The sequence below is a fragment of the Balaenoptera ricei genome, chromosome 16 (genome assembly GCF_028023285.1).
Source record: "Balaenoptera ricei isolate mBalRic1 chromosome 16, mBalRic1.hap2, whole genome shotgun sequence".
NCBI classification, from domain to species: domain Eukaryota; kingdom Metazoa; phylum Chordata; class Mammalia; order Artiodactyla; family Balaenopteridae; genus Balaenoptera; species Balaenoptera ricei.
Genome location: NC_082654.1, coordinates 8173559 through 8200614, shown reverse-complemented (window position 1 = coordinate 8200614; position 27056 = coordinate 8173559). Strand labels below are relative to the sequence as shown.

Here is a 27056-nt window from a genome sequence, read left to right as displayed (position 1 = left end):
AGAGAAACCCTGGCTCCCACAGCTGCCCTTGCCAAGCACAAAAGACACATTTACGCTTCTGTTCACTCCAGGAGGAACATCAAAGGGATTAAGTCAAATGTTTGTCGGGAAACACGTTAAGACTTGGTCTCAACTTAGGCTGTACTAAGAAAAACTTTCAAAATTCCCTTCCAAGCAACCTAGGTCCTTTGCACAGAAACCACCCTCGAGGGCTTCCCGAACTTTGGCATTTGTCATCCCTTAGCTCCAGTGACCAAACGTCTCCTGGCAGAAGGGAAAAGGTTAAGGAGAGGAAACAGTGACCCAAGGGCAGACGGGTGGCTCCAGCAGAAAGCAGCCTGCATGCCAACCCCGTGGGAAAGGGGTGGGGTGCTGTGAGCAGGGTCTCCCAGAATTATCTCCCTGGGGCTTTCATTCTGACCCTGCGAAGCCGAAGGGTCAGGTCAGAGAAAAGAAGCCCGAAGCAGCTCAATGACAGGCTCAGGGCCCTGGGATGAACCAGCAGGAAGCGGAAACCCCGCTCATGCAGCCATCTTTCTTTCTCCTGCCACCTCCGGGGGTGGGCGTGTGGGTGCCAGGCTCTATCAGGAACAGCGCGGAGCTGGGAGCTGGATGGACAGCCCCCGACAGACGTCCACCCGGCCAGCACTCACCACTCCCGGGTGCTGCGTGTGCCCTTCCGAACAAGAAGAGCTGCTGATACTGCCCCCTTTCCCTCGCCCTACACACTGCCGGCGCTCCGTACATGCTCACCGGGTGGTCGGGAGCTGGGTGCTCGGTCCTGCTGGATGTCTCCCTGGGCATCCCTAAACCAGAGAATTGTCTGACCTCTGCATCTCGGCGTGTTTTCTCATCTCCCCGCCCTGCATCCCTCCTGCGGCCTCGCACAGCCCTGCTCGGGTCAGTCTCAGGGCTCCCACGCCAACCCTGACCGTGACCCCGAACCTGACGGTGACCCCTGATCCCGACCCTGACGTGCGCGTAAGGAGCAACTGGATGAAGGCGGCAGATGCACCGGGCTTGGTGAGAGACCCCCACGTGCACCCTGGCCGCGGGGACCGGGGCCCGCGCTGGCACGCACCGAAGCGCTTCCGGGTCCACCAGTGCGGCTCCTTGATGGCGGAGAACTTCACTTCCGGGTGCAGCCGCAGGCGGTCGTAGAGGTCGGTGGTGCCGCACTTGGGCTGCCCGATGATGTAGAAGCGCGGCAGGCAGCGGAGGCGGAAGTGCTTGCCGTGCGCGTGCGACAGGTGGCCCCAGAAGGCCTTGCGCAGGGCGTCGAAGGTGGCGCGGAAGCGCTTGGAGTAGAGCACGTAGGAGTTGGTCAGGTAGGGGTCGGTGGTGTTCCTCCCCGTGAACTCCTCGTACCAACAGGGGCTCTTACTGTTGGGGAGGAATTTGTGCGGGATGACTGAAAACATCTGCAATCAAAAAGACAAAAAGGGGGAGAGACGCCCCGAGGGGAAAACATTAGCACAAGCACATTCTGTCCACAGTATGATCCTGTCCTGAGACTTATTACAGCGTTCACATTGGAAGTATTATTGGATGATGACTAAATACTAAAACAAAGCAAAACTTGGTAAACAGCCAATGACATGCTTTTCCTTAACCCCAAATAAAAATAATATTTGGAGAGAATGAAAATAAAAGTTCAATCAAAATCCATTCTACCATGATTTATCTTGCACACACACACACACACACACGCACACACACACACAGCAATCTAACTAAATTAAAGAGTTGGAACTTTTGACTATGTAGTTGGATATTTAAATGGCCGTTAGAGGCAAACACTGTGATTAGGACAGACTAGAAACAAGATGACGGTGATCTACAAAAGCAACTTTAACTGCCAGGGCCACATTTCAAGCAAAAAGTCCCGGAAAGGAATTTTTAGGAGGGGCGTCCTTCAACATTGCTTGCTGCGCCATTCAGTACAGAATTCCCTTCTCTGGGCTAACAGCGTGGACACAGACCTCCCAGTGAACTCTCATCCATGAGGCTGTCAAATTATCATTGCTACACTTGAGAAATTTTTGGTCATTTTCTTCCCAAAGGTGGTGACAGGAAAGGAAGCAGCAATTTTTTAAGAATCCGTCCACAGAGATAAGCACCAGGCTACTCACGTGCAATTCCTGCTTCTTGAGATCTTCCACGTCTGGGAGCTGTCTGGTTGTGAACTCAATCCTGGCTGCGATGCTGTTGACAATTAATTTAATGCTTGGATAGTCCTTCACGTGCGAAATATTATTTACAGAGGGCTGGTGACGATGCTCTTTTGTGTCACTCGGATTTTCACCGTCCACCAAGCTGGGATTACTGGGGAGGGCTCCGTAACGGAAAGGCGATGAGACCAGAAGCTCTTGGTGGACCCCAGAAAGGATGTAAGAAGCCATCACCAACGTCATTATTATCAATCCAAAAACGAGGCTGCATCGCTTCCCCTTCTTGAAGCGCAAAAACCCACTCCAGCTCTCATTCCCTTCAGCCCTCACTTCGAGAACGGCAAGCAAGTTCATCTGCTTACCGTCCACGCGAAACACAATTTTGTTTTCTCCTTTGCACATGGGGCACTCCTGGCGACTGTGATGGGGGCCTCCTCGGCAGCTGACCTGCTGTGTGTGTGCTTCGTCGGGCAACAGCTGGATGCAGCAATTAATGCAGTGCCTCATCGTAATGCCCTTGGACTGCTGGCCCGCCGAGCCATGGGCGAGCCCCCAAGGAGTCCGGATGCCTGCAAGTCGTGCTGGAAAACTTCAAGGACGTCTCGTGATCACATAAGATGGTGGAAAGGCACGAGCAACAGAAACAAATATAAAAATGGTCAGGCGCTAAAACACCAGAGAATGAGGAAGCGCGTTCTTTGGTTCGACTCCGAAAGACAACACGAATGATCTCCAATTGTCATGGTCTGTAAGAGCCCCTGCAATCCTGGAAAAAGCCACAAGGTCGGGAGCAATTCTTCCTGTCCTTCAGGTTTTTCCCATGGCACCAAATGAAGTGGAGGAGTTCTCACTGGAGAACATGGGAACACCCAAGGGATGAGAAGAGCTCATGGCCTCAGTGACGGATGGATTGGCGCACCATCCACACAGAGTCCATGAAGATTTCTTCTTTTACAGCCTGTGTTCCTTTGAAATGTTTCCTCTTCAAAATCTTTAAGATGTCAGATTACCTAAACAATAAAGAAAAGAGGTTTTATTACATTATGTGATGATAGCAATAACCCCGGGACCATCTTCCAAGGAGAGACGTTCACGCTTCTTTTCCACTTCTCAATTTTAGCCAAGCCAGCTGGGTCACAAGCAAGTTACAGAAAATCATATAGGATAAAGGGAGAGGTTTCGGGTCTTTGGTGCTTGTCTTTGGAGTTCAGTCTCTGCCTCCAAATGTGGCCCCAACACCAGCGCCACCAGCAACATATTAAACACCTCCTACTTTGCACAGCCCACATATTCTGTAATGCCTTTGCCTTGACACATCTAAGTGACTGGATCCCCCTATCCCAGGACTTGCAGTCATTCTCAGATTCATGCACAGTCAGTGACTATGAATTTGAGGGATGAATTGAAATATCAGTGCTGTTAAGTCAACAAAAAATCCAAGAAGGAGGATGTTTAGGGTGGGAGCAGGCAGAGAAAATGGTTTTCACTCTCCCAGTAGCACCAATAGTCTCTTAACCTAGAGCTAACGTTTATTACTAGTTTAGGATGCAAAAGTTAATGAAAATTTAGAAACACTGAAATGATTCTCTCCTTCAGTAGAATGTAGCATGTTAAAAAAAATTTTTTGACTTTAAGTAATTAAGCAATTAAATCCAACGTGCAGTATTCCCCTGAGCAACAGAACACTTTAGACCCTAAAACAATTTTTCACTTTCATCATCCTGGGGAAAACATGATTCTTCAAAATCCATTAATAGACTCCTGCGGTTATAAAATGTATTGTTGCCCAAATGACACTTCTTTGTGGATGTTGTAAAAAGAGCAAAAAAGGAGACCTACTTAGTTTCCAGCAGTGGTAGAACAATGCTAACTAGCTAGCTATGTGACTTTGAGCCAGCCATGTAACCTCTCTGAGCTCTGGTTTCCTCACCCGTCAAATTTAGATAAAAAGTACCTCCCTTTCAAGTGTGTAACAAGTACTATATCAGCTAATGCATGTGAAGACTTTGCATAATGCCTACACATACTTAGCACCCCATAAAAGGTAGATAACATGAATAATAATAGCATCATCAATGACTATTACTCTTATGTTTTTAATTGTCAATGAATGCCAAGAACATCTGAAGTGGAATCAAGGATGGGTGATCCCATCCCATTATTTTTCCTTAGCACCTGAGAATTACCCAAGGGTGGCAGACTCACCTCCAATTCTGCATACACACAGCCCTCCAACAATCCTAGAGGAGGTGATATTAACTAACCCTGTGTTAAGCCCCCTCTCATATTGGCTGAAAGGCTGAACAATCAGAACTCACCAGCAGAAATATTCCCTTCCCTTGGACCGAAAGGCCCATGTTTTGTCAAAACACAATGACCAAGAAATAGCCAAGCAGTTTCCTAAAATGTCTTCCACAAAATGTCCTGCGTGTTGTCGATAGGTCTTCAGTGCTTAAATTACCTGGAGAAAAGATGAGATGGACCAACCTACACAGACTTCTTTAGAGTAGGACTTTTCACAGGAGAAGAATATAACACACAACGTTTCCAAAACATAATTGGCCAAAGAACTCTCACTACTGTCTCAAGGAAACAGTTTGAGGAATGCCAGTGAGTAAAGGCTGAGATGCGGGTCAGAGCAGTTCTGAGAAGCGCAGAGAAGCAGGGGCTGTGGGAGGGTTCGGCCCCGGAACCAGGCCAGCACCTCGGGCTCCGCCACCTGCTCATCCCAGAGAGCAGTGGGAGGGACGTGTCGGGAACCTCAAGGCTCAAACCTCTGCCCCCAACTTGTTCAACCACCCCTGACCCATCACTGGGTACAAACAATTCTCCCCAACAGAAGAAACAACAGGGCAAGCTCCCCTGCTTGGAAACCCCCTCACTAGGCCAGGAAAACATTTTCCACATGCCAAAAACAAGGCCAAGTGGGGTTAAAATGAGGCCCCAACCAGCATCGCAGCGGGGAGCTGGTCACACCCTTCTGTCTCTCTGGCTACAGGAGGCCTAATTCAATTTTTTTCCAAACATGGTCTTTGAAGCCCCAAGACAAGAATGTACAAAATCTGGACCCAACAGGATGGGCAAAACATTCCTCGACAAGAACAAAGGTTTCCTTTGACAAGCAAAATAAACAAATAGACCTGAGTAGGCAGGGACGCTGACAGTCTCAACCGAGAGGCCTGGGACGTGGTGTCAACCGAGAGGCCTGGGACGTGGTGAGCCAGAGGATTTGTCCCCTGGGCAGGCTGCACCCTCCAGCCAGACCTCCCACTCCACGTCTCACTTTTTAAATGTAAAACGGGGAGCAGAGAACTGGGGAGACAATTCCAGATGCCTTAAGGGCCTCAAAGAAACACTCTCCTATAATTCATTCATTCGTCCCTTCTGTGATTCACCAGATCCCTTCTGAAGGCAGATTGTGCACTGGGCACTGCCCAAGATGCAAGTGCAGGGGTGGAGGCCTGAAACCAGGATGTGATGGGAGGTGTGATGTCATAAAAAATACGTATTTGGTCTTTGTCCCCAGTTCCTGGCGCAGAGCTTCTAAAACCCTTGGAACCCTTGGATAGGGGTGACAGGGACAACACCTTTTGCTATTCGTAACAAGCCCCTTTCAGCCACTATTGCTGGGGCCCCCAGACAGCTTCAGGATGGGGCTGGTAGCCAGAAAGACCAAACCTTGATTAGAAGCTTGGAACTTTCAGCCCTGCCTCTCCAACCTCCAGGAAAGGGAGAAGGGCTGGAGATGGAGTTAATCACCAATGGCCAAAGATTTAATCACTCGTGCCTACACAGTGGAACCTCCATAAAACCCCCTAAATGACAGGATTCCGAGAGCTTTCTAGTTGGTGAGCCCATGGCAGTGCTGGGCGGGTGGTGCAGCCGGAGAGGGCATGGAAGGTCCAGACTGCCCCGTGCATCTCCTCCATCTGGCTGTTCTTGTATCACCTCCTTTGTAATAGTCAGTAAGGCACTTTCCTGAGTTCTGTGCATCATTTTGGCAAATTGTGGAACCTGAGGAGGGGGCTGTGGGAACCTCTGAATTTGCAGCCAAAGGACAGAAGTGTAGGTAGCCTGGGGACCCAAGACTTGTGACTGGGGCCTGAAGTGGGGGCAGTCTCAGAGGACTGAGCCCTTGACCCGTGAAGTCTGTGCTAATTCCAGGGAGTTACTGTAAGAATTCAACTGAATTGTAGGACACCCAGCTGGTGTCTGAAGAGTTGGAGATTTTATCGGTGTGGGAAAAAACCCCGGGAGTGCTCTCTTAGAGGAAAAAAATGTAAAACTATCTTACACTTACAAATTCCATCAAAACATATGGCCAGCGTACAGTATGTCAAATACTTGATTAAAAACAACAGCCAGGGCTTCCCTGGTGGCGCAGTGGTTGAGAATCCGCCTGCCAACGCAGGGGACGCGGGTTCGAGCCCTGGTCCGGGAAGATCCCACATGCCGCGGAGCAACTAAGCCCGTGCACCACAGCTAACTGAGCCTGCGCTCTAGAGCCCGCGAGCCACAACTACTGAAGCCCGCGCGCCTAGAGCCCGTGCTCCACGACAAGAGAAGCCACCGCCATGAGAAGCCCGCGCTCCGCAGCAAGGACCCGACACAGCCAAGAATAAAAAATAAATAAATAAATTTATTAAATAAATAAAAATAAAAACAACAGCCACATAACCAGGTGGATACATTGCTGTGAGCCTTTGTAAGTGCAGGACCTGGAGCTTGGAGGCTCCCAGGCCACCCCTGTCAGCCTCGACGGCAATGGTGCAGGAGTGACCATGACAGGGAGGGCTTTCCTCCACCTGGAGCTCGCATTCCACCAGGAGTTAGGGGCTGCAGGGCAACAGACAATAAAAAGTCACAAATGAGTAACATCATCTCAGATGCTAATAAAGGGTAGGAAGAAAATATAAAGGGAGAAAACAAGGAAACCCTTGAACAGGAGCTCTCAATGCCACACCAGGGCCAGATAATTCTTTGTTGTCAGGGGCTGTTCTGTACACTTAGGATGTTTAACAGCATCGCTGGCTTCCACCCCCTGGGAGAGCTGATGCCTTGGAGGAAGTGGAGATAGAGTAGAGAGGATGGCCAGGGAAGACCTAATTCAGGAGGGGGCCTCTGAATGATGAGAAGGAAGCCAGCTACGTGGAGATCAGGGAAGTCAAGACCCCATGAAGAAGAGAAGCTGGAGATCAAAGCCCATGGGGACCACCAGGAGAGCAGACCGCTGGGCTATGGGGCAGGTGCGGGCGAGGGAAACGGATGGGAGAAAAGGCAGGGACCAGACTCTGGAAGGCCTGGAAGGCGGGGTCAGGGCTAGGATTTGTCCAAACACAAAGAGTATCTGTATTTGTCCAACTACATAGAAGCACACTATGTATGGTTTCAAAAAGATCTTTAAAATAAATATAACTATGAGCTAACATCACTCGGTGAAGAAAAATCAAATTCATGTGACTGGATTGAAAGGAAAATGGGTTGCTCCTTTTTTCCTGGATTGGCCTTTTCCATATGCCACAAATTATCCCACGAACAGCCATTCCGAAACCTAACACTCAGGTTATTCTTTCTTAAGAAATAAGCCGTGGATATCACTGCACTTCGCCTGTCTGGAATGTCCACATTTTGGTGCCAGTGGACTCAGATGAGACAGGACCCTTGGCGCTCCCATTCAGGTATTAAACCAGAGTTGGCAGGTATACATTTCAGTGAGATTGCTCCCCAGCCTGGGCTCAGTACGGTGCCCTGTGGATGCAGGCTGTAATTGTGGGAACCTAGTACCACTGTAAGAGATCACATAACTGGTCCCAAAATAGAAAGCATTCAATTACCCAGCCCTGGCTAGGATGGCCCCTGTTAACCTATGCACTCCGAACATCATTAGCAAGCCGTTTATAACAAAACTGTAATCGAGAGATCCAGATATACCACTTCAGATTAAGTAATTGAATGCCCTCTCAGTGTAAGATCGATAAAGGGCATCCAATTTCACCCTAGGAAAAACTTATTAAATTATTGTAGCTCTAAGCTGATATGGCAGAAGAAAGATGTACAAAACTTCCAAAGAAATCTGGGTGAATTTAAATAAATAGCTTCATTTAGGTAGAACATTTACATCTGCCCTCTGGGAGTAGAGAGGAAAAAAATAGCTAATTACATTATTTTACTTTAATGTTTTAAAGAAAAAAAAAAATTGATGGGTCTCAATTAACCTTTACTAAAACACAAAGCCTTCTTCTGATTATTATGTCTAACCACTGACATTTCTCTTTGGGCTATGCATATGGAAATAAGTTTTTTTCAAGGAATATTAATCAACAAGTGGCAAAAGGAACATCTTTCACATTTAGCTCAAAGATATTCTAAGTTTGTCACTGGGACTGAGACGAAAGCTAACAAGACGGGAGGGTTCTGGACAAACAACAGATGATCAGCTTCAGTCTCATACCTGGATTTTATGCCTTTGACCACATCACAGTCAGCGAACAGAATAAAGCTACATTCCTCAATTAACACTCATTGGCCGATGGCACAGTGGGAAGAATACAGTCAGCAGTCACGTGGGCCAGGATGCTCAAGTTGTGTCCACCCAGTGACTGCAGACAAGTCCCTTAAGTGATCTAGACCTCTGTATTCTCAAAAGTCCTTGACGATAGTAACAGATCACATACAGCGCTGGAGCCTGGGTGCTCAAGCAGGGTTACCCGGCTTTGACGTTGAGCAAGTCACTAAACCTCTCTCCTCCCGTTTCCTTGGATGGAAACTGGGAATAATCTTAAGGTCTGTATCATAGCACTGCTGTGAGCATTACACGAAACAATTCATGTCAAGTGCGTAGAAGTGTCTGGCTCACAGTAAGTGCTAAATAAATGTTAGTTATTATTATGTATACGTAGTCCTGGCCCACAATAAGTATTGGATAAGTAGCAGTTTATTACTATTTATGGCAGATTGCATTTTGGTTCTAGTTTGTTATCCCTCCCTATATTCACCACCTTCACCACATAAATGACTTTGCAGTTCCTCCAATCAAAGGAGCGGAATACTTTTCTCCAGCCTTTGGCTTGGCTTTGGAAACTGCTTTGGCCAGAAGAACAAGGCAGCAGTGATAGCAGGCCAGTCCCAAGCCCAGGCCGTAAGACGGGTCGAGTGTGTCCACCTACCCTCTGCACCTTTACCATCGCTGTGGGAAGAACATGGCGGCTTGGCCAGGAGGAGGATGAGAGACATGTGGACCAGAGCCGCCTGGCTGAGCCCAGCCTGGAACAGCCAATACCCTACTGACCCCCAGCCAATCTCTACAGACATATGAGAAATAATAAACGGTTTCTGTTTTAAGTCACCGAGCCTTGTTTTGTTATGTGATAAAAGTTAACCGAAGTCAGATCCCAGGGAGAGGACTGGGGTTGGCGGCGTGAACACAGCCTGAAGGGGGCTAGTGCACCACAGCTAGACGGGAGGGAGTCCAGGAAAAGGTCTGGACCTGCCTAAGAGTCAAGAGACCATTGTTTCGGGGTGCACGAGGAGAAGGGATTCAGAGCACCGCCTAAATGAGCTCCAGAGATGGGCGTGAGCTGCGGCTATCAGCGCGGACCCCAGAGACGGGCAGGAGACGCTAAGGCTGCTGCTGCCGCCACCAAAACGCCTGTGTGTGAGCACATGTCACTCTCCACACCTCCCCTCCCGGGAGCCTGTGCAGCCCGCCACCGCCAGGGTCCCGTGATCCAGGGACAACTTCCCCAGGAGAACACACGGCGCGCCTCAGGCTGGTGCAATGTCACGCCGGCCTCTGCCACCGCAGGCTCACCCTGCATCCGTACCCCTCCCTCCCACGGCCTGAATGTGCCAGAGCCCCCGAATCAGCTGCTCCTTTAACCCCGTCCTGCCTGAGCGGGGAAAAGATGCCCTCAGGTGACCTACATGCAGAGGCGGGGCCAAATCCAAAGCTGAACCCCAGGAGCTGTGTGAACAAAGAAGAGAAAGGGAAATCTCTCCCAGCAGCCTCAGGAGCAGCGATTAAATCTCCACAATCAACTTGATGTACCCTGCATCTGTGGAATACCTGAATAGACAAAGAATCATCCCAAAATTGAGGTGGTGGACATTGGGAGCAACTGTAGACTTGGGGTTTACTTCCTGCATCTAATTTGTTTCTGGTTTTATGTTTATCTTAGTTTAGTATTTAGAGTTTATTATCATTGGTAGATTTGTTTATTGATTTTGTTGCTCTCTTCCTTTTTTATATATATATATATATTTTTTTTCTTTTTCTCTTTTTGTGAGTGTGTATGTGTATGCTTCTTTGTGTGATTTTGTCTGTATAGCTTTGCTATAACCATTTGACCTAGGGTTCTGTCTGTCCTTTTTTTTTTTTTTTTTTAAACATAGTTTTTAGCACTTGTTATCATTGGTGGATTTGTTTTTTGGTTTGGTTGCTGTCTTCTTTCTTTTTCTTTTTTTATTACTTTTTAATTTTTTTATTTTTAATAATTTTTTAAATTTTTTATTTTAATAACTTTATTTTCTCTTCCTTCCTTCCTTCCCTTCTTTCTTTTTCTTCTCCCTTTTCTTCTGAGCCATGTGGCTGACAGGGTCTTGGTGCTCCAGCCGGGTGTCAGGCCTCTGCCTCTGACATGGGAGAGCCAAGTTCAGGACATTGGTCGACCAGAGACCTCCTGGCTCCACATAATATCAAATGGCGAAACCTCTCCCAGAGATCTCCATCTCAACGATAAGACCCAGCTCCACTCAATGACCAGCAAGCTACACTGCTGGACACCCCATGCCAAACAACTAGCAAGACAGGAACACAACCCCACCCATTAGCAGAGAGGCTGCCTAAAATCATAATGAGGTCACAGACACCCCAAAACACACCACTGGACGTAGTCCTGCCCACCAAAAAGACAAGATCCAACCTCATCCACAGAACACAGGCACCAGTCCCCTCCACCAGGAAGCCTACATAACCCACTGAACCAACCTTACTCACTGGGGGCAGACACCAAAAACAATGGGAACTATGAACCTGCAGACTGCGAAAAGGAGACCCCAAACATAGTACGTTAAGCTAAATGAGAAGACAGAGAAACACACAGCAGATGAAGGAGCAAGGTAAAAACCCACCAGACCAAACAAATGAAGAGGAAATAGGCAGTCTACCTGAAAAAGAATTCAGAGTAATGATAGTAAAGATGATCCAAAATCTTGGAAATACAATGGAGAAAATACAAGAAACGTTTAACACGGACCTAGAAGAACTAAAGAGCAAACAAACAATGATGAACAACACGATAAATGAAATTAAAAATTCTCTAGGAGGAATCAATAGCAGAATAACTGACGCAGAAGAACGGCTAAGTGACCTGGAAGATAAAACAGTGGAAATAACAACCTCAGAGCAGAATAAAGAAAAAAGAATGAAAAGAATTGAGGACTGTCTCAGAGACCACTGGGACAACGTTAAACACACCAACATTCAAATTATACGGGTCCCAGAAGAAGAAGAGAAAAAAAAAAAAAGGGACTGAGAAAATATTTGAAGAGCTTATAGTTGAAAACTTCCCTAATCCCTAATATGGGAAAGGAAATAGTCAATAAAGTCCAGGAAGTGCAGAGTCCTATACAGGATAAATCCAAGGAGAAACAAGCCAAGACACATATTAATCAAACGATTAAAAATTAAATACCAAGAAAAAATATTAAAAGCAGCAAGGGAAAAACAGCAAATAACATACAAGGGAATCCCCATAAGGTTAACAGCTGATCTTTCAACAGAAACTCTGCAAGCCAGAAGGGAGTGGTAGGACATATTTAAAGTGATGAAAGGGAAAAACCTATAACCAAGATTACTCTACCCAGCAAGGATCTCATGCAGATTCGATGGAGAAATTAAAACCTTTACAGACAAGCAAAAGCTAAGAGAATTCAGCACCACCAAACCAGCTTTACAACAAATGCTAAAGGAACTTCTCTAGGCAGGAAACACAAGAGAAGGAAAAGACCTACAATAACAAACACAAACCAATTCAGAAAATGGTAATAGGAAATACATATCGATAACTACCTTAAATGTTAATGGATTAAATGCTCCAACCAAAAGACATACACTGGCTGAATGGATACAAAAACAAGATCCATATGTACGCTGTCTACAAGAGACCCACTTCAGACCTAGGGACACATACAGACTGAAAGCGAGGGGATGGAAAAAGATATTCCATGCAAATGGAAATCAAAAGAAAGCTGGAGTAGCAATTCTCATATAAGACAAAATAGACTTTAAAATAAAGACTATTACAAGAGACAAAGGACACTACACAATGATCAAGGGATCGATCCAAGAAGAAGATATAACAATTGTAACTATTTATGCACCCAACATAGGAGCACCTCAATACATAAGGCAAATACTAACAGCCATAAAAGGGGAAATCGACAGTAACACAATCATAGTAGGGGATTTTAACACCCCGCTTTCACCAATGGACAGATCATCCAAAATGAAAATAAATAAGGAAACACAAACTTTAAATGATACATTAAACAAAATGGATTTAATTGATATTTATAGGACATTCCATCCAAAAACAACAGAATACATTTTCTTCTCAAGTACTCATGGAACATTCTCCAGGATAGACCATATCTTGGGTCACAAATCAAGCCTTGGTAAATTTAAGAAAATTGAAATCATATCAAGTATCTTTTCCAACCACAATGCTATGAGACTAGATATCAATTACAGGAAAAAATGTAGAAAATACAAACACATGGAGGCTAAACAATATGCTACTAAATAACCGAGTGATCACTGAAGAAATCAAAGAGGAAATCAAAAAATACCTAAAAACAAATGACAATGAAAAAGCAAAGACCCAAAACCTATGGGATGCAGCAAAAGCAGTTCTAAGAGGGAAGTTTATAGCAATACAATCCTACCTCAAGAAACAAGCAAGATCCCAAATAAACAACCTAACCTTACACCTAAAGCAATTAGAGAAAGAAGAACAAAAAAACCCCAAAGTTAGCAGAAGGAAAGAAATCATAAAGATCAGATCAGAAATAAATGAAAAAGAAATGAAGGAAACAGTAGCAAAGATCAATAAAACTAAAAGCTGGTTCTTTGAGAACATAAACGAAATTGATAAACCATTAGCCAGACTCATCAAGAAAAAAAGGGAGAAGACTCAAATCAACAGAATTAGAAATGAAACAGGAGAAGTAACAGCTGACACTGAAAAAATACATAGGATCATGAGAGATTACTACAAGCAACTATATGCCAATAAAATAGAAAAGCACAACCTTCCAAGAATGGACCAGGAAGAAATAGAAAATATAAACAGACCAATCACAAGCACTGAAATTAAAACTGTGATTTAAAATCTTCCAACAAACAAAAGCCCAGGACCAGATGGCTTCACAGGTGAATTCTATCAAACATTTAGTGAAGAGCTAACACCTATCCTTCTCAAACTCTTCCCAAATATAGCAGAGGGAGGCATACTCCCAAACTCATTCTACGAGGCCATCATCACCCTGATACCAAAACCAGACAAAGATGTCACAAAGAAAGAAAACTACAGGCCAGTATCACTGATGAACATAGATGCAAAAATCCTCAACAAAATACTAGCAAACAGAATCCAACAGCACAGTAAAAGGATCATACACCATGATCGAGTGGGGTTTATCCCAGGAATGCAAGGATTCTTCAATATATGCAAATCAATCAATGTAATACACCGTATTAACAAATTGAAGGAGAAAACCCATATAGTCATCTCAATAGATGCAGAAAAAGCTTTCAACAAAATTCAACACCCATTTATGATTAAAAAAACTCTCCAGAAAGCAGACACAGAGGGAACTTACCTCAACATAATAAAGGCCATATATGACAAACCCACAGCCAACATCGTTCTCAATGGTGAAAAACTGAAACCATTTCCTCTAAGATCAGGAACAAGACAAGGTTGTCCACTCTCACCACTATTATTCAACATAGTTTTGGAAGTTTCAGCCACAGCAATCAGAGAAGAAAAAGAAATAAAAGGAATCCAAATTGGAAAAGAAGAAGTAAAGCTGTCACTGTTTTCAGATGACATGATACTATACATAGAGAATCCTAAAGATGCCACCAGAAAACTACTAGAGGTAATCAATGTATTTGGTAAAGTAGCATACAAAATTAATGCACAGAAATCTCTTGCATTCCTATACACAACGACGAAAAATCTGAAAGAGAAATTAAGGAAACACTCCCATTTACCATTGCAACAAAAAGAATAAAATACCTAGGAATAAACCTACCTAAGGAGACAAAAGACCTGTACACAGAAAACTATAAGACACTGATGAAAGAAATTAAAGTTGATACAAACAGATGGAGAGATATACCATGATCTTGGAATTGAAGAATCAACATTGTGAGAATGACTCTACTACCCAAAGCAATCTACAGATTCAGTGCAATCCCTATCAAACTACCAATGGCATTTTTCACAGAACTAGAACAAAAAATTTCACAGTTTGTATGGAAAAACAAAAGACCCCGAATAGCCAAAGCAATCTTGAGGAAAAAAAAAACAGAGCTGGAGGAATTAGGCTCCCAGACTTCAGACTATACTACAAAGCTACAGTAATCAAGACAGCATGGTACTGGCACAAAAACAGAAATATGGGTCAATGGAACAGGACAGAAAGCCCAGAGATAAGCCCATGCACATATGGTCACCTCATCTTTGATAAAGGAGGTGAGAATATACAACGGAGAAAAGATAGCCTCTTCAATAAGTGGTGCTGGGAAAACTGGACAGCTACATGTAAAAGAATGAAATTAGAACACTCCCTAACACCATACACAAAAATAAACTCCAAATGGATTAAAGACCTAAATGTAAGGCCAGACACTATAAAACTCTTAGAGGAAAACATAGGCAGAACACTCTATGACATAAATCACAGCATGATCCTTTGTGACCCACCTCCTAGAGAAATGGAAATAAAAATGAAAATAACAAATGGGACCTAATGAAACTTAAAAGCTTTTGCACAGCAAAGGAAAACATAAACAAGACAAAAAGACAACCCTCAGAATGGGAGAAAATATTTGCAAATGAAGCAACTGACAAAGGATTAATCTCTAAAATATACAAGCAGCTCATGCAGCTCAATATCAAAAAAACAAACAACCCAATCCAAAAATGGGCAGAAGACCTAAATAGACATTTCCCCAAAGAAGATATACAGATTGCCAACAAACACATGAAAGGATGCTCAACATCACTAATCATTAGAGAAATGCAAATCAAAACTACAATGAGGTATCACCTCATACCAGTCAGAATGGCCATCATCAAAAAACCTACAAACAATAAATGCTGGAGAGGGTGTGGAGAAAAGGGAACCCTCTTGCACTGTTGGTGGGAACGTAAATTGATACAGCCACTATGGAGAACAGTATGGAGGTTCCTTAAAAAACTAAAAATAGAACTACCATACGACCCAGCAATCCCACTACTGGGTATATACCCTGAGAAAACCATAATTCAAAAAGAGTCATGTACCACAGTGTTCATTGCAGCTCTATTTACAATAGCCAGGACATGGAAGCAACCTAAGTGTCCATCAACAGATGAATGGGTAAAGAAGATGTGGCACATATATACAATGGAAATATCTCAGCCATAAAAAGAAATGAAATTGAGTTATTTGTAGTGAGGTGGATGGACCCAGAGTCCGTCATACGGCATGAGGTAAGTCAGAAAGAGAAAAACAAATACCATATGCTAACGCATATATATATGGAATCTAAAAAAAAAAAAGGTTCTAACGGACCTAGGGGCAGGACAGAAATAAAGACACAGATGTAGAGAATGGACTTGAGGACATGGGGAGGAGGAAGGATAAGCTGGGACAAAGTGAGAGAGTGGCATGGACATATATACACTACCAAATGTAAAACAGATAGCTAGTGGGAAGCAGCCTCATAGCACAGGGAGATCAGCTCGGTGCTTTGTGACCACCTAGAGGGGAGGGATAGGGAGGGTGGGAGGGAGACGCAAGAGGGAGGAGATATGGGGACATATGTATACATATAGCTGATTCACTTTGCTATAAAGCAGAAAGTAACACACCATTGTAAAGCAATTATACTCCAATAAAGATGTTTAAAAAAAAAACCTCATTTAAAAAAAAGAACAAAGTGTAGGGAGATTTGGTTAATATTTAAGATGTTACTGGATAATGTAGGACTCATAGTGGGTGGTTATTTTCTGTTCCTATTAAGGGAAGAACAAGTGTAAATAAGCTTTATTATCAACCAAAATGATTAAATTTAAAAGAATCTCTTAACTCAAAAAAAAAAAAAGTTAACTGATACACTCTTCTACAGGTTACAAACAATAGATGTTACTAAATTAAGCTCATATAATTATAAGTTTAAGAGTTCCAAAAGTGTCTTTATCTGAGTAAAGTGAGCAATTCAGGTCAAAGCAGTTCATCCAAAGACCCAGTGAATCAACTGAATCAATGCTGTGGCCTTGAAGAATGCTTTGGCTAACACCAGAAGCAGATATGCCAAAATAAAGCTGGAAACGCAGATGGCAGCTGTTCCCAAATCAAGACAAAACTACCCAAATGTCACACATCAGGTTATTTTCTGGCAAAATGTGTACTTACAAGAACCACAGCTGTTATGTTTTAGTTATCAGATGACTGACCACATTTTCCCCAGTCCCTGATGAAGAACCTTCCTCCCTGCCTATTTTTAGACTCACTATAATTTCCTCCTTGCTCCTCTCCTTGAGCAAGCCCTTCCTGCATCCTGTACTCATGGTTTCCTTGCCAGATTTCGTCTTTCCTGATGACTAAGACACCTTCTCCGTGCTTTGTCTAAAAGAGGGATTCTCAAACTGTGGCCTGCGGGATCTTCCTGGCTTACTCAAAATGTGTGTCATACAAAACACAGGCAGTTTTTTAAAGTTATTTTTAAAGCATACTTGACTCGACATTAAGTTCATCATCAACATTTTATTTGTTAGTAATGACCACTTCACATGCTTTACAGTCTAGAAAACACATTCTAAACTATTATTTCATTACATAAAATATATCTTTAAGAAACAGGCATTTTCTCTGAGACCAAATCTCCACAAATATGCAGCCAGCTCCTCCTCTGCATCTGGCCTAGGGAACCAAATGATTTGCAACTTGGTAGAAAGTTGGGATGTAGCAAAAATGTTCTCTGAGCAGTCAAAACAAAGCCTTACAGGAGTCAGACTGCCAAAGGACGCAGGCAGACTTGCATTTCAATCCGACTCAAGTCTGTGCCAGCTTTATGATCTCAGGTAACTAACTTCACCATTCCGTGACTTTACTTCCTCATCTGTAAAATGGGAATAAAACTATCTCCTCCCAGCATGGATGTGAAGAGGAAATGAGATAATATACAGAAAATGCTTAACCTGGCATCTAGCACACACCAAGCCACAATAAATGATATGTATTCTTTGTATTATTATAGGAGAGGCCCTCAGACCTTCATTCCAGGCTACCTGCTTTCACTGTATATATAGTTCTAGCATAGATGTCTGATTTTCCTGTCTGCAACTAATCTGAAGTTAATGAGTGAGAAGAGGCAGGTGGCAGCTACAGGCAGGCACACAGATGCAGGAATAACAGCCCAGTTTTATAGTAGAAACAAGATGTTAAAAAGCAGAGCTGACTGGGATCATTCAGGTGCCTCAATAACCAGGGTGGGGAGCCCTGGAGAGCCTGGGACAGCTGTGGGTGTACCCTGGGAAAAGCTTACCCCCCTCACAGTGATCATCTGTCTCCAACAAGGCAGCGAGCCACGGGGTGTGGCCCCTGAGCTGAGACTCCCAAGCGTGGTCCCCATCCAGACCTGACATTCACCTGGCCGGTAACCCTGGACAAGTCACTGCATCTCTGAGCCTGTACCTTGTATGTAAAATACGGAGTCAGGACTACCTCTTTCAGCCCTAACACTCCTGAGTGGATGATTTGCAATTAACTCCTCCCTAATAAAAACCCAGTATCATCATCTGTTATGTCTTCGGGCTGCTAAGAAGCCAACAATTTTGCAGCAAGCCCTGAAAAGCTGGTGCAGTACTTGCCTTATGCTAGGCAAAAAAGCTGGACAATTAACCCCCCAAACACACAGTGTTCTCTCCTTATTAGTAGCCCACACCGGTGAGCACACGTTTATCAAGCACCCACGGTGTGCAGGGCACTGTTTGTTGAGGCTACAAATATGAAAAATGCACAGCCCAGGTCCTCTGTAACATCCCATCTAACTCCAGAACAAAGGCTCCAGAAAAAAGCCCACACTCAGAATCAGAGATCCCCTTTCAAGGGCAGCCCCAAAGCCCACCAGCCCCTGAGCACCTGCAGAGCTGGGAAACCAGCGCTGGTTCAAAATGTACCCTCACAATGGGGCTGCCTCATTGACCCACGGGATATCCGACAGCTGAAGGTGGGAGGGCAAATGGGATCTTTTTAATATCCTCTGGGATGGCTCACTCTCCCATAGGGTAACCTGCTCCGGCACCCTTGTGCAACCGCCAGATGTAGGGACGACACCCAGCCAGTGCCCCCGTCTCTCTAAAATGCACAGAACCACCAGCGGCAGGGTGAACAAGAGGCTGCCGCTACGTTCACTTTGCACGGTCACCCAGCAATTTCAATGGGCACGAGATTCTAAAGGTCTTTGTGACACAACTGACGGTTTTCTTTTTCTGAAAGCAAATGGGAGGAGGAACTATTTCTAACCACTCATTTTATTATTTCCAGTAGTAACTGTAATGTAAATTGGTGCTGGATTTAGGTACTGGATTTTCCACTCAAGCCTGTACACCTACGGTGGTGGTTTTCCATTAGAGTAGAACCTACTTGAGACAAGCTTACCAGGTTGCTGTGAAACCCGCCCACCTACATGGCTCTCGGCAAGAAAGCAAGGACAGTCCTATAACGTAAAGCATGTCAAGGAAGCAATGTGCAGTCTGTTTGAAGACAATTGAGATTAGAAATGAAATATCACTCTCTGTGCAGATGAGGATGTATACTTCGAAACATGGGCCCAGTTTAGGGTTTTAAGTGACTCCAGGGATGATGAAAAGAGTAGGTGACAAATGTTGATCCAGCCCCTGCCACGCACAGAGCACCACACGAGGTCCTTTCTTGATGGCAACCCTCTGAGGTCAGCACTGCGACTCCCAAGTTAAATGCAGGAAACTGAGGCACCACAGGGTTAAACACATCCCCGGAACCCCATGGCCAGCCAGTGGCAGAACCAAAATCCAACCACAGGTCTGTTTGGCTGCAAAGCCTATGATCTTTCCCCATACCACACCATTATGTAAGATGGCAGCTCTGGGAGAAACCTGCTCAGAACTCGAGGCTCAAAGAGCAGCAAGGTCAGCTTTCACCCAGCCCACCGGCCACCCCGTCTCCCAGGCAAGGAGGTGTGGCTGGAGTTGGGACTGTCCGATGGGACTGTCGGCTCTACAAGGACAGGGTCAGTGGTGCTCAACCTGAAATCAAATCAGTGCAGGTACTAGATTTCCTTGTACATCAACCATGCCTGGCTCGGGGGCGGGTGCTCCCTGAATAGTTCTTAAATTAATGAGTGAAGGAGCAAACTCTCGGCAGAAATCCAGGACAGGGCTCTTGCCACTTAGTGACAACAATAAAAGTGACAGGAGCTACATTTATTGAAGGCCTTCTGGTGTCCAGACACCAGGCTGGGATTTATATGGATAATCCTGTCTGTACTTCATGATAATCTAAAGGAAAGCACAATGAGTACTCCCATTTTACAGATGAATTTAATGCTATACACCTCCTCCCCGCCCATGACTCAGAGTATAGGACAGAGAGCGGGCCTGGGGATCAGAAGGCCTGGGTGGACCACCTGCCACACCTACTAACCAGCCACGTGACCATAAGCAAACCCCAGCACCACTTAGACCCTCATCCTCTTTTTCTCAAAGTACGACACATCATCACAGAGCCCAGTGATCTCAGGAGCCCAGGTATCTGATAAATTCTCTTATTATTCTTTTTGCAGGCTTTCAAGGATTCAAACGTCTGCAACAAAAAACCTTAACTACTGGGGGGGGAAAGTCACACATTTTCAGACTAGTGTGTCCTTTTGGCTCTTGTGCAACTAGACCACAAAGATGAGAGGTAGATTCTAGCTGCCTTCCAACAATTCTTCCTTAACAAATAGGAAAATGAATGAAAGGAGAAGTGGATCCAAGTATAATGCAGAGACTAAGTATTAGGGCCAAAAGGAGCAAGGGGCTCTGTCCCGCCTCACTTGGGTGCCCAGAACCCTCTCACCTGCTTTGATGTGACTTCAGGAAGAGTGAAAAGGCTGCCAAACCTCAGAAGGTGACCAATCCAAATGTCCTTCAGGACAGGCGGAGGAGAGAGGTCTTGCCCAGACACAGAGCTCATTGTTCAAAACCAACTGCGAATAATGATTTTGCAGCTGTACGGCGGACCGACAACGAATACATTAGAGGCGGCACAATTGAATGCGGAGCAGCTGCATACTCCCCACCAGATGGCCTTGCTGATCGGAATAGTTTTAAACATTGTTTTATTTCCAAAGATAAGCAAAATAAGAATCTGGTTAACCCTTGAACAAGAAGAACCGCCTGAAAACACTTCTTTGGAATTTATGTCTTTTGGATGGAAAAAGTGAGCCATCTGACTGAATTGCAGTGTCCCCTGGGGGGTTTTCGAACAAGGTGAGGGTAAAATGGGATTTCTCCAGAACATCCACTGTCTACCCACAGACAGGTCTAGCTCTTACGAGGTGTGGCAAGAGGCAAGGACAGCAACTCCAGCACCGACACCAGCTTGGGTGTGTAGACCCCAGGGTTGTGGGGAGGTGTGTGCCAGCCCCCCAGGGCTGTGCAGAGGTACTCCAGGAGCTGCAGGAAGCTACAAGACAGTTTGAAGCTTCCACATTTAAAATATTTAAGCATTTGAAACATTGTTTTTAAATTAAGTTATACTCAGATACATAACTAAGTGATACAAAATCTCCACAATGTTGCAGTTTGCCTCCGTGTCTGCAAGCTGCTTGCGGGCAGCCTAGGGCACTCCAGTGAGAACTTATTATCTTCTGCCTTCAGGGTCTCCTGGAGGTGAGTTTGAGCAGCACTGATATAGGGCCGGGGTGGGGGGGGGGGGGCGGAGAACTAACAAGAACGGAACACTTGTTCCACGTCAGGCACTATGCTGCCTCTCATCTATCCCGACTTTGAGGCGATGCTAAAAGTAGATACAATTGCTCCATTTTGCAGGCAAGAAAACCGAGGCTCTGGGCAGCGAAGTGGCTTGTCCTAAATCACACAGCAAGTAAGTGGCAGATCTGGATTTAAACATAAGCTGAGGGACTTCCCTGGTGGCACAGTGGTTGAGAATCTGCCTGCCAGTGCAGGGGACACGAGTTCGAGCCCTGGTCTGGGAAGATCCCACATGCTGCAGAGCAACTAAGCCTGTGCGCCACAACTACTGAGCCTGCGCGCCTAGAGCCCGTGCTCCGCAACAAGAGAAGCTACCACGATGAGAAGCCCACGCACTGCAAGGAAGAGTAGCCCCCGCTGCCTCAACTAGAGAAAGCCGACACGCAGCAACAAAGACCCAACACAGCCATAAATAAATAAATAAATAAATAAATAAATTTAGAAAAAAAAACACAAGCTGAAGCCCAAACTGCCCCTCCCCACAGGAAGGGTGGGACCCACATGCACATTACAGTTTCCAATCACCTTGCTTCCAATTTTACTTACATAGTGTATTACTTTTATAACCACGAAGATGAGAAAGATGAAACAATGATAATAAATGCTGACAAACAGGAGTGGCAAATAGAAAATGGGCTGGTCAGTGCTTTGTGACCACCTAGAGGGGTGGGATAGGGAGAGTGGGAGGGAGACGCAGGAGGAAGGGGATATGGGGATATATGTATATGTATAGCTGATTCACTTTGTTTTACCGCAGAAACTAACACAACAATGTAAAGCAATTATACTCCAATAACAATGTTAAAAAAAAAAAAAAAAAGAAAGCTAAAGAAAAGCAAATGGGCTGGGCCAAGCTCCCCAGGACACGAGTTCCCATCTCCAAACCTCAGTTTCCTCGTCTGTTGAAAATGCGTGCACTCTTGCCTCTCTCTGCAGATCAGGTGGCACAAGGGATGGCAATGAGGCTGCAGGGCTATACGAGGCAAGGTGTCATGGCACGGAAGGGGTCTATGCAAACTGCCAAATGGGAAGTTACATCCAAGCCCCACTTTATCCCCTCACTTCTCCAGTTATCTCTGCATTAATATCCCCCCCCCCCCACCGGATATACTATAATGCTCAACTGTTGTAAAAAGAAATCCAGTTCCCATTGAGCTAAGAACGACATGCCTGGGAGTGAGTCCAGGAGGGACATCTCCCTTGCCCTCTCTGCCACAGCCATGGAGATCCCGGAGCCGACCACAGAATTCCCCAGAGTGGGCATCCATGTTTATAAACATGCACATAGCACCAAGGGACAATGCGCAAAAAGGACAGTGGGAGCCTAGACGACAATTTCTCATGACTGACTGTTTGCTGGGGCCAAATGAGCCTCTAACTCTTTTGACGCAGGATCCTGCTTCACACGGCTACACAGGGTGGGAATGGGCACGTTGCCCCCATGGAAAGAGAAGCGTGGTGGTGGGGACCAAAGATGAAAGTCCATACCCCAGAAGTATGTGAACACACACACACACACACACACACACACCCGCCCATCTGGTTGCTGTGTGCCCTTGTGCAGACCGCGTTACACTTCTGTGCCTCAGTTTGCTCATCTGTCAAATGGAGACGATGGTGCTACCTATCGCCAGGGAGCTGCGAGGATCAAACGGGATGCTCCGTGCAAAATGCCTCTACGGTGCTGCCAACACCGACCCCCAACCCTAAACTCCATAAACAGCAACCAAACCACCACCACCTCCCCCATTTCTCTTCTTTCTGTCCCTCCCATCTCTGCAGACAGGATCTCAGCCCCGCAGTACGGACTCTCACCCGGGGTACAAAGACCCAGCCAAGTCTGGATGCAAAATAGGAAGATGGAAAGTTGCAAAGGCTGTGTGTCAGCAATGTCTGATCGAGACTGACTGAAACAGGCCCTGTCCTGCAGTGACACGCGACAAACACGCTGGTCCCACCAGGACACCCAGAGCCAAGAACTAGATTTTGGATGCAAGGAAAGACCCAGAGAAAAAAATAATTTAAAAAAATGGTAGTTTTAGCCAATATTTTATAACTATAAATGGAACATAACCTTTTTTAAAAAGTAAATGGCAACCAAAATATACGCAGTCGTACCAGTTAAAATAATTGCAAAATAAAACTCCTTAGTATTCAATAAATAAATCATTTAAAATGGTAGTTTCAAACTCTCCTTCTAATAACTTCCTTGACACTTTTAGAAAAGAGACCCAGTTTCTAATAACCTCACTCAAATCTGAAATCCAGATTCCCAACCTCTGTAAAATAAATAGATCAAGTAAGTATTTATTTACAGACATATCACCCAAGACGCTAAACACAGATCAGTCTATCGAAGAGGAGTTCTTTTCTCTTCTCCATTAAGTAGGGGCGCTCAGAGTGTTTGGTCGTGTATGATTTCTTTCAAAAAATCTCTCTCTGAGTTTTGATACTTGAAGCTGGAGAGGTGGACATTCAATAAACATTGTAACAAAGGCATGCTCTCCAAGAATAACCACGTTTCCCTGGAGTCCGCTAAGATACTGCTTCAGCGGAGCCCTCCACAGCTGCCCTGCTGATGGAGAGGACCAGCCTCCTTCTGCAACGAGGCAAAGCAGAGTGGCGACAGGAGAGCAAGCAATACACCGTATAAAAGCAGACGGCTGGGCTGCACGAGCTGCCCTGCGAACTCAGTGCTACTCAGTAACCTCTTGGAATTAACCACGGAAGAGCGGAATCTTTTCCATAAAATCTGGAAAGCGTTCAGGCCTCATTCCGAAGGTTGGGATTTGTTTGCAGAGAGCCGACTTCTTCCTGGGCTAAAAAAAGTCTCAAATTTTTAAAAACGGCCAAAAAAAAAATCCCCGTAGCTGACTTTCTGTCAAGAACTGCTCTGGTCGGTTCAGATAAATATTTGGCCAAAGCACATAGATGTTCAGATCTAGAGTCAGCTCAGAGTCAATAAGAACTTCTCCCGACACAATCCGAGTGCCTACGTGATGACATGCCCATCCTTCCCAGGCCCAGCAGAGGCCATGGAGCCGCCAAATGAGCACTGGACGTTGAGTCCATGGGGACACATGGCGAGCAGAGCAGGAACACGCCTGACTCGATGGCTCTTACACCACAAGGTCCTGAAACAACTGCCCGACTAGGTGACCTTGGGCCGGCCACCTAACCTGCAGGCCACCTAAATTCCGAGCCCTGGTCAGCTGCCTCGCTGTGAATGGGGACATTCACCACCCAAGGAAAGAAGCCAGACTGTGCCCCGCATGGTTGCTGCCCCTGTTCCTCTGGCTATTCGTTATCCCACCGCCTCTGTTTCTGTCTGTCTCCATCTGCATCTCCCAGCCTCCCTGGATGGCCACCATCACCACCAACACTGGTCTGCTTGACCCATGAACTCCCGCTCCCCCCTCTGATGTCAGCCAAGCTCCCCCCACACCAGCCCCCAGACCAAGTCAGCCCCTGCCCTCAACCGCCAAACCGCTTCTACTTCTCATCTTCATGTGTGCTTACAGGGCTGACATCTGCCTTGACCACCAGACTATAAGCTCCATGAAGGCAAGAGTGTCTCTTCTGTTGACTTTTATAAATATTTCCTAAAAAAGGAAATTAGAAAGGCAGGCAGGAAGCAGGCAACACTTACACAAATATAGCACAGTCATAAACAGAGAATTCCCAATGATGGGAAGGGGGGCGCAGGGTTCATGTTTAAAATAGGACTTTAAATTCTGCAGGTTTTTGAAGTCTGCCTCTCTAGGATTAGTCCCTATGGCATTGAAAACCCATTTCCTGGTATCTCTCGGGCCTGCAGCTGGCACTGGTTTCCATGGTGGGACTGTCTGGTGGGCTGGCCCCGGGCTCTGACACCCACAGAGCTGCCTCCACCCGCCCCCGGTTCTGCTAGAGCAGAAACAAGGGCCTCCAAGGGCCCGGGACTGGATCTCACTCCCCCCAACCACAAGTGTACCTTCCTGCCTTTCTAAATTAGCTTTCATCCTCAAGAAAACATCAAAATGATATGTCTTAGCAAATTACATGATTCTTATCTGCGGCCGGATGTTTTGTGTTTTTTCCTTTCTGTTTTTTCCATTTTGTTTTGTTTTTACTCATTTTCAGTTCTTAACAACCCCTTCCGGCAAATTTCTGAACGCGCTCTGTCTACTCAGTTTCTCAGCACATGCCACAAAACCCCAGGACTGAGTTCAGGACAAAAGAAAAAAAAAAAAAAATTCCCTCCTCCTTTTGGATCATTTTCATTCCTTTCCTGTAAAGGAAATCTGGAAATGTTTCAAAAACATCAAGTATTCAGAATCGACTAAAAATCCAAATTACCTTTCTCCCTTCTTTCCTTCTTTCTTTTTTTTTTTTTTTTGTCTCCTCAGCTACTTTCCCCCCATCTATATTTAAAAGAGATAAAAATACCAATTACTATGTAATTAAATGAGTTCCTCCATTTAATTAACTTGAAGGATTTACTGGTTTTTATGGGTGGGAGAAACCAGATTTTTAGGTTAAAATAATTATTCATGGCATCACAGAGTGCCAGGGCTGGAAAAGTTTAAGTGTCAACCAGCTCTGTTCCAGCAGGTTAGGGTGGGCAGGGGGAAACTGATGCTTCTGGAGCCACTTGAGTGAACCCTCAATAGGTCTGTCACTGCTTCTGTCTGTTTCCAGCCCTCACCCACTCCTCCTCCTATGAAATTGGCTGCAAGAAACAAGTTTACGTTCTCACAAAGCAATTTGGGCTGATTTTTTTTTTCTGAATGTTCTTACCCTGGGATTATTTTCACTTTCTGATGACAAAACAGTTTATGACATTGCTGGACCGTCTTTGGTTAACTCAGTTCTTCTGAGGTTTTCACACCCTTTTTTGCAGTTGTGAAACCTTGAGCAGAAATGAATGATTATGAACAGATTCCAAAGATGCTTTTCCCAATGAATGGCCAGCAGCATTCCCTTTACAATGGAAAGGAGATGGAGGCATTTCAACTTGGGGAGGAGGGGGCACCCCTACCCGGACTGCCGATCACCTCCCTCCCAGAGGGGGGCGGTCCACACAGCGGCAGATCCTTCTCAGGGCTGCCTCTCCCGGGTCCCCTTCTGGTCCCCTCCCAGCTTTTTGGGACCAGGCAGGGCCTTTTGGTGACAGCAGGATTGTGTGAGCATGTACCAGGGGTTCGACCTCCTCTTGCCCCATTCACCCCAACTCCCACTGAGATCTGACCCAAAAGGTGCCTTGTAGCCGGAGCAGAGGAGCGGTCTGCACATCCCAGAGCAACTGGCTGGGCTTCTCAAAGCATCAGTGGGTATGCAGACCCCAATCCCCAGTGATGCGACAATAGCACCCCACACATCACATTCGGCACTTATTCCGGGGATACGATCATGTGCCAGGACTCTTGCAAGCAGCATACTTGAAGTCTCTTTAAAATTCTCTTTGGGGATCTCAAAGAAGAAATTAGGAAAAAAATGTCAAAGGTAGCGTGAAGCTCTTAGATATTTATCTTCTTTGGATATTTTCTGGCCGGTAATTTACATTCACATCATTCAGTGAAACCACTGGCATCTTCACACTTGTCCTGACCCATCT

At 45.4% G+C, this 27056-nt stretch overlaps 1 protein-coding gene across 7 annotated transcripts in view; it reads right to left on the bottom strand.

The window, feature by feature from the left end:
* CHST15 (carbohydrate sulfotransferase 15) overlaps positions 1-27056 on the bottom strand; it is a 99485-nt gene that overhangs the window by 45964 nt on the left and 26465 nt on the right. For 6 of the 7 annotated variants that reach the window (XR_009497967.1, XR_009497966.1, XR_009497969.1 and 3 more), the window contains exons 2-3: positions 2133-3181; positions 1082-1421 (exon numbers count right to left, since the gene is read on the bottom strand). Coding sequence is in view for 3 of the 7 variants with exons in the window: in XM_059899957.1 (XP_059755940.1) it covers positions 1082-1421; positions 2133-2678 (886 nt within the window). In the remaining 4 variants the exon portion in view is untranslated. Of the gene's footprint in view, positions 1-1081; positions 1422-2132; positions 3182-20543; positions 20590-27056 lie in introns of those variants that run through there. The other variant, XM_059899959.1, reaches the window with a different exon arrangement.